The sequence below is a fragment of the Nicotiana tabacum genome, chromosome 3 (assembly GCF_000715075.1).
Source record: "Nicotiana tabacum cultivar K326 chromosome 3, ASM71507v2, whole genome shotgun sequence".
NCBI classification, from domain to species: Eukaryota; Viridiplantae; Streptophyta; class Magnoliopsida; order Solanales; family Solanaceae; genus Nicotiana; species Nicotiana tabacum.
Genome location: NC_134082.1, coordinates 42317317 through 42326075, shown reverse-complemented (window position 1 = coordinate 42326075; position 8759 = coordinate 42317317). Strand labels below are relative to the sequence as shown.

Below are 8759 nucleotides of genomic sequence, written 5' to 3'. Positions count from 1 at the left end.
AATATCCCAATCCCCCGGCATCCTTTTACGTTTGAAGGTCTTAACTCAAAAACCTATTCTTGTGACATCGGGTGTTTCATATCTCCGGAAAAACTGAACACAAGAAAAACATGGTTCCCAAGGGAATAAGCTAAGTTTAACCATACTCACTGCAATTTATCACCGGGACTGAGAAAGGCAAAAGGACTAATGGGGTCAACTATTATGCAGAACAAAGAACAATGCAGCATTGATTCAGATTTCAGCCACATCAGTATAACAAAGTTAATCACGTTTCAGTAACTTTACAAGACATAATACAAGATCTCTGGCTAAGTGATCAACCAAAGGTTGAACTCTCCATCAAAGTAAAGCTCTAAAGATCAAAGGAAGGCTTAAACAGCACTTCACACATCACTATCAACATAAGCCTTCTCAAGGGCTTTCTATGAATGAGTTAAAAAGATTCTAACTGAACATTTTAGGAATAGACCTGATGATCACGGGTAGTTTTGCGTATCTTCTGATTCCTTCACCTCGTCTCGACATCAGGCAACATGTTAAAGTAACGACGAGTGCAAGAACCCGACCTCCAATAAGGCCAACTAGAACAACCAAAAGGAGAACAATATACATAGAATTATGCTCTATTTCAGTAAAACCATCTTCCCCGACTATGGTTGCCTTATCAATACCTTTAAATGATCCTCCAACGCTAGCATCACTAAGTCCATTAGATGATTCTCCAGTACTACCAACAACCTCAACAATATCTGTTTTATGATCTATTCTACTTGCCACCGATGATACATCGGATTTCATTTTCTGTTCACAATTAGAACCTACAATTTCATTCCTTCCTTCATTGAGGATCATATGATGACTCTCCGATGCTGAACCTTTCTTCTTTCTAAACTTCTTCGGAACAAGCTTCTTCATTTTCGATTTCATCTTCGCCCTATGAGATTTCTTTTCCTTGGATTCAGATAAATCACATCTAAATTCCTCTCCTTTCTCCATTACAACCCCCTCTACATCCACTCCTTCACATTTCAATTTGCCATCACAAATACATTGACTTTCCTCTTCATAAGGCTCCTCTAGAACTTCAATTTCCTGAAATTCAGAACCAGCATCCTTTGACAATTCATGATCCCACAATGGCGCCTTAAAAACACAATCTTCATCTACCTCTAATTCAGCCACTTTGGCCCTAAAGATCCCCTGTATCACCAATCCAACCCTCCTTTGTACTGGAGAAAAGAATCCATACAAACTTTTCCCTAAATATTCCAAGAAAAACAACAAGAAGGCCGACACAGTAATCCCCAGCACAAGATTATTCATCCCTAGAACCAAAACCACCACCATAAACATCTTCAAAACCCCCACTACCAACCCCTGATTCATACTTAAAAGATCAGATTTTTTTTCAACTTCAGGGATCAAAGGGGAAACCGTATCATCAATCAGCCCCTCAACAGAGGAAGTAATAGTGATAGGAGAAGGGGGTGGTGGGGGTGAAGGAGAGGGAATTGGAGAGCACAGAGAAAGAGGTTTCTTGGTTTTCTTCTTGAATCTAGAGCGATTCTTGACGACAAGATCAACAAGGGAAGTAGGGAAACCGGTTTCCACCATAAGAGGAGATGATCCAGCACCTCTTTGAGAATTCATTACATGCTCCTTCACCATTTGTGATAGACTTGCCCCCTTCTTCACCTTCTTCCATGGAAATAAAGGCATTCTTCAATCCACCCTTTTCTTCAAAGAAAATTGAATTTGGGTTTTTGTTAAAGGGGATAAATCTCAAGGCTTTGAATCAAATTCAAAGCATAACAGGTGGAGATGCAATTTCCATACATATACACCGACCCAGAAAAAGGGAAATCTTGAAGAAAAAAACCAAGGAAAATTACAAGGGGATGAAGAGGTTGCGGTTATGATTATAGGGACATGGCATGATCTTGTGACAATAAAAATAATTAATAATAATAGGAAAAGATTTATTGTCTGCCCACGCGTATGTATGTAGGTAAAAATAGAAGAAAAAGAAATTGAAGGGACAAACAAACAATCCAAGAAGAGGTGGTTCTTTACCCCCAACTAATCAATGGATTGTGTTGTTGGTAAAGAGAAACCAAAACTGAAACCCTATTTAGCAGATTTTAAGGGAGGGGTACACTTCCTTTAATGGTTTGCTTTTGTTTTTTTCTTCCCGACATTAATGCTAAACCAAAGTCTTTTAGGACATGGTTAATTAAATATTTTTACTTTTATTAGGAAAAACTACCGAAAAGATTTTACTTGTTTCAAAAACATGTCAATTTCGTTACAAACTGAAAAGGTTATTAATGATTTTCTATACAAAATTTGTTTCTAATAAGTAGTACTGTTTATTGAAGATATTGTTTAAAAATAAATTTAAGCACCGTTTAAAAATTAATGTCACCTAAACTATTGTAGTCAGTCAATGGAGAATTTCAGTAGATTTTACGCTGGACTTGGTCAACACTGGTGTGAGCTTATTTTGACCTTAAATAATTCATTTTCCACATTGCTTGACCACCAAACTAGCATTTTTAATTCTGCCGGCAATCATACGCAGTACTTATTAAAGACACCAGCATACGTACTTTGCTGGGATCACTTTAATTTATTTATTTTTGTTTGTCTGAAATAAATTATGGATGAGATGACTGATACTTTTAATAAATAAAAAGCAAAAGGGATTAGACCAAAATTTCTACAAGAATTTATCTTTAATTGTCCGTTCTTATCAGTGATGTATAATTTAGAACTTGACAAATGGTGCGGTCCTACATAGCAGTCCAATGGCGGTTGACATAATTTCCATTCAGAAATTTAACATCTAATTTGAACTTTCAATGAAACGGGTTGAAGAACCTCTAGCTCCGCCCATGCAGTCGTCAATTAGTTTGTTTGGTTTCCTAGTTTCATCTTTCTTCAGCTTTTGTAATTTAATTTCGTCAGTAAAACTTAATAATAGTAAGGAAAACGGTAAAAACAATTAGGTAGACGTAAAAATTAAAGTATTACTTGATCTTAATTTTAGGCTGAATTTTTTAAAGAAAACAAAATGCAATATATACAACAAAATGAGGTATTGATAATGGCAAAATGCTAAAGGAAGCCCTAATTTGTTAGACAGTATGCACATTTGTGTTCAAATAAATATGCACATTCGATTTTGAGTATGGGTTATTAAAAGGAACAAGTAATTATTGAACTGAGTGCTAATAGCTTTACGGGACATACGAACATCTCAAGATCCAACCGTAGGACAACATGTCACGATACAAGTTCTATTTCTAGGAAAAATCCAATTTTCACATTTGGAGGAGATGAGCACTGTGAACCAATAAATACCACCAATGATGATGAACCAAGCAAATAACTTCATAATTTGGAATGTACACGGAGCTAACAATAATACATTCAGGAGGAACTTTAGAGAAATGTTAGATTTACACAAACCTTGCATGGTTACACTCTTAGAGACTAGGATGAATAATCATATCCTCATCCTTAATGACTTCAACTTCACTAAAATGATTGAGATACCAGCGGAAGGAAGGTCTGGTGGGATGGTCATCCTTTGGGATCAGAACATGGTTACAGTTCACGACCTTCACTCGAAAAGACCATGTCATCCCCGCAATAGTTGAGATACTTCCCAAACGCATTTCTTGGTTATTTAGTGCCATTTACACAAGTACTTGTAAGACTACTAGAAATATTATGTGGGAAAACACATGTCTGCTACCTACAATGGACCATGGCTAATTGGAGGTGATTTTAATGATATTCTTAGCTCTAATGAAAAGTTTGGTGGAAAGTCTGTTAGTCTAAATAGATGCTCAAAACTTTGGTCTAGTATTAACATGTGTAATTTAATTGATTTAGGCTTCAAAGGGTGCAAGTTTACATGGTCAAACCACAGGAAGAGAAGAAAGGGCCTCATTACGGAGAGATTAGATAGAGTCTTAGCCAATGAAGAGTGAATTAAGTTATTTCCGCATAGATTAAGTTATTTCCGCATAGTTCTATTGTTCATTTACCAAAAACCTACTCCGACCACAATCCCATATCATTTAAACTTTTTCCTAACCCCTATAGATCTTCGATAAAACCTTTTAGGCTAGAATCTATATGGTGCTCACGCCCTGAGTTCATTAAAGTTGTTACTAGTAGTTGGAAAAATAGAGACATAAATAGTGCCATTTCTAGGTTCGAGTATAATGTCAATATTTGGAAAAATGGAAGTTTTTGGGAACTTTTTCCATAAGAAAAGAAAGCTACTAGCAAGATTGAATGGTATTCAGCGATCCTACAATAATTCCACTAGTACCTTCATCCAAAATCTAGAAGCCACCCTCAAGTCTGAGTATAACAATATCCTCAAGCTCGAAGAGGATTATTGGAAAATTCGATCTAGGGTATCTTGGTTAAATGATGGCGATGCAAATACAAGATTCTTTCATCTCACGGCTACGAACAGGAAAAGAAGAAATAGGATTTCTTTCTTTAAGAATGAGCAAGGCAACTGGATTGATGACCAAGAGGCCATTATGAGTCATACTCTAAGTTTTTTCAATGATATGTTCACAACATCTCACATGTATACAAATTGGAGGAGTATATCTACAGACCCAACGACTTTTGATCACCTAGATTTATCCATCTTAGATAATCACCTATTAGATAGTAAAATTACTAAGGCTCTTTTTTCTTTTAAATCCTTTAAGGACCCAGGACCGAATGGTCTCCACCCCTTTTTCTTTCAAAAATATTGACACATCGTAGGGAGATCAGTTACGGATTTTTGCCATAAGATTTTTGATAGTCAACATGTCCCTGAACCTGTTAATAATACCTTCATCTGCCTCATACTAAAAGTTCCCAATGCTAATAATCTTAAGAACTTTAGGCCAATAGGATTATGTAATACTATTTATAAAATTATCACCAAAATTATTGCCAATAGAATTAAACCTTTCCTAAACAACTTAATTGGTCCCTACCAATCAAGTTTTATAAAGAATAGAAGAGCTAGTGATAATGCTATTATTATCCAGGAAATTATCTCTAAGTTTAATAAGACAAAAGGGGCAAATGCTACTATGCTTTTGAAAATCGACCTTGAGAAAGCATTTGATAGACTTGAATGGTCTTTCATTTATCGTACCCTTTATTAATTTAAATTTCCTCCAAAAATTAAGAAACTTATCATGTCGTGCATCTCTACTAGTAATATATCCATCCTGGTAAATTCTCCCCCTCTAGAGGCATTAGGCAGGGCAACCCGATATCACCTTATATTTTCATATTGTGCATGGAAATGGTTTCTCGTCATATTTGCCATCAAGTAGACATTAAGGCTTGGGACCCTATCAAACTCACTACAAAGGAACCCCATTTTTCTCAACTTTTCTTTGCGGACGATCTGACTCTAATGGCAAAAGCTAATATCAAATCTAGAATGTCTATCCATAGATGCCTTAATTATTTTTGTGAATTATCTGGTCATAAAATTAATTACTCCAAGTCAAAAATCATCTTCTACAAAAATTGCAAAGATTATATAAAAAATAATATTACCAATATCTTTAATATGAAAGTCAGTAACACCTTTGGAAAATATCTTGGTTTTCCAATCCTTGATAAAAAGCCTAAGACTACTAATTTTCAATATATTTTAGACAATATGCGCACTAGACTCGCTAATTGGAAGACAAACTGTTTGAATATTGCTAGTAGAACTATTTTGGCTACAAGTGCTTTAAATAGTATACTAAATCGTACAATGCAATATACCATCTTGCCAACAAAAATCCACAACCTTATTGATAAAGTCCAAAGGAATTTTATATGGGGCTCCACCGAAGATAGGAAAAAACTCCATCTGCTAAATTGGGATACTATCACTAAGAGCAAAGACAATGATGACCTAGGTGTAAGAAAAGCTAAGTCTAAAAACCTGGCTCTTCTAACAAATATTACTTGGAGAATGTTGAATTATCCTAATTTTCTATGGTCTAGATTATTAATTAATAGTTATTCCAGTAAGTTCTTAAAAGTCAATACATCTTTTATATGGAATAGTATTAATAAGGGATGGTTCTATTGCAGCAAATGAATCCTTTAGGGTATTCACAACAAGTCAAATTTAAAGATTTAGATTTTGCGCTGGATTCCAAATACTTCAGCATTTCAGAACGGCCCTTTAAACATTTCCGATCACAATCTAACAATCAAAGACCTCAGGCTCAATAATAACTGGGACTTCTCTATGTTGTCTTTTACTCTTCCAAACAATATTATTGAGCTCATCTATACAATTCCTCTATTCATGACACCTGCTAATTGCGACACTCCCTTGTGGTCTTTAAATAATAGTGGAATGTTTGCCACCAACTCTTGTTATGAGTTAATTCATAATAATAACAATTGTGACAAAAACTTCACTTGGATCTGAAAGTTACATTGCCCAAATAAAATAAAATTCCTTCTATGGCAATGTTATCATGATAGACTTTCTTGTCGTGCTTATCTTAATCACATTGGCATTAACATTGATGCACTCTGTCCTATGTGCAAAAAAGAGGAAGAAACTATCACTCACATCTTTTACAACTTTACTATTGCTCAAAATTTCTGGAGGAGTCTGGGAGTTCCCAACCTATCGCACTTGGGCAACAGCCACTGGCTCATGGCCCTAAAAAATATGTCTATTACCCCCTCGTATACGTTTATTAACTGGAAAAACATGTTTCCTTTTGCAATTTGGAGCTTGTGGATCAATAGAAATAATAATAACTAGAATAATATGGATGTTCTCTTATTCCCTCTAACTTTATCATGCATGTCATTGAATATAAATTTTTCACAAAAAGAGAATCCAACTTGTCAAAAATAAGAACTTTGAATGTTAAGTGGTATAGATCATCTCCTGGTTGGTATAAACTGAACACTGATGGTGCTTATAAAGGAAATTTATTGTATTGTGGTCTTGGTGTGTTCTTAGAAATTATAATGGCGACTGCATAGTTGGTTTTTCTAAATGTGCTTATGCAGGTTCGGTAACTCAAGCTGAATTACTGGATCTTATGGAAGAACTCCAGCTAGCAATGAATTAATCGCATGCCTCTTGAGATTGAGACAGATTCCACGGAGGTAATCAGAATTCTTGAACATGGTTATCCCACTCTTGACACATTAATTCGCGATTGCATGTCTTTAATGCTCCAGTTGCATAAGGTGGTACTCAAGCATAACTTCCGAGAAGGCAATAAAGTAGCTCACTTTTTGGGAAAGAAAGCTTCTTGTTAGTCTGATATCAACAAAACAACTCATTTTACGGTTCCCCCTCCATTAGTAGAATCCATAGTTCATTCTGATAGAGAAGGAACACATACTGTGAGAATAATTTCGGATAGTATATGCACCAAGTTGGCTGAACTTGGTAATCAAAATGCCTTAGAAGGCATTTCTATGGTTTTGTAATATCTCTGACATTTTTAAGCATTAATATAAATATTTCTTATTCTGTCAAAAAAAAAAGCTTTACGGGAATTTTCTAGTATCATTAATCTCATCTTCGTCTGTTTATTTTGAACTTTAGCCCTAAAGCTTTGCAAGCTCTTCTTTTTTCCTTTGGACTTATCAGAGGCTGATTTAGAAAATGAATTTTATGAGTTATAAGTTTACGAATGATGGCATCAAGTACATATAACTAGGTTTTAATTAAAATTATATATATTTAATGAATTTCTTAATACAAATAAGAATTTGGACTAACGGTACTGACCAAACTCGTACTTTATCTTGTTGCTCTAGCCCCGCCCCCTGGCACATATTATATTCATTTCAAACCATAGATTTGTATCTTTCTTTTAATCAATGAATCTCTTATCTTCTGCTCTCTTCTTTTGATTGTCTTTTCATTTTATGAGAGCAGCCAACTTGTCCCTTCGTCAAACTAATTAAATATAACGATCAGATCAGTCGTTTTGACAGTTAAAAGTCAATTTCCTTATTTGATATTTTTCGTAGATTTAATTATTGTCTTATAACTTGTGGGGATGGACAATTTGATTCCCGAGTGGTCGGGAGTGATTTGGAACAGTTAGTTCCTAACTTGAAGCTTAAAATTGGAAGAGTTAACCAATGTCAACATTTTGAGTAAACGACTCCGAATTAGTATTTTGTAAGTTCCAATGGATTTATCTGATGATTTTGAATGTGTATGTTTGTTTGGTTCGGGCCTCGAGTGGCCCAGGGTCGATTCAACGTTTCTAGTTGAAAATTGAGATTTTAAACTTAAGAGAATTTGAGATTTTTAGTTTGATACGTGATTCTTAGTTTTGATGTTGTTTGTAACATTTTGAGTCTTTGTATAGGTTTGAATAAGGTATATGAACTTATTCGGATGATTGGACAGGCCCCGAAAGGCTCGGATGAGTTTCAAGGTGGTTTAGAACTATTTTTGTAGAGTTGGCAGACTTCTAGTATCAGGTGCAGTAGCACCTGCGATATTGTGGTCACAGATGCGAGGTTCACACCTGCAGAAGGGAATTGCGCACCTGCGAAGGTGGGCTTAGGCAGGCTAGTGCGCACTGCAGTGCAAGGACTCACACTTGCGAGAATGCCTGACAGATGGATTTAGGACGAGGTTTAGCTCATTGTTACCATTTTTGTATGTTGGAGATCGGGAAAAGGCAATTTTTCAGGAGATTTTTACTCTAATCTTAAGAGTAAGT

General features: G+C 35.4%; 1 protein-coding gene across 1 annotated transcript; it reads right to left on the bottom strand.

The window, feature by feature from the left end:
- Positions 1–214: 214 nt before the first annotated feature.
- On the bottom strand, positions 215–2216 carry LOC107816147 (uncharacterized). Its single transcript, XM_016641836.2, has one exon. The coding sequence runs from the start codon at positions 1720–1722 to the stop codon at positions 448–450; it is 1275 nt and encodes a 424-aa protein (XP_016497322.1). The 5' UTR covers positions 1723–2216; the 3' UTR covers positions 215–447.
- Positions 2217–8759: the final 6543 nt, after the last annotated feature.

Bases quoted from the DNA above. Each gene is read 5' to 3' on its own strand.
- LOC107816147 (XM_016641836.2), bottom strand. From the start codon at position 1,722: ATGCCTTTATTTCCATGGAAGAAGGTGAAGAAGGGGGCAAGTCTATCA.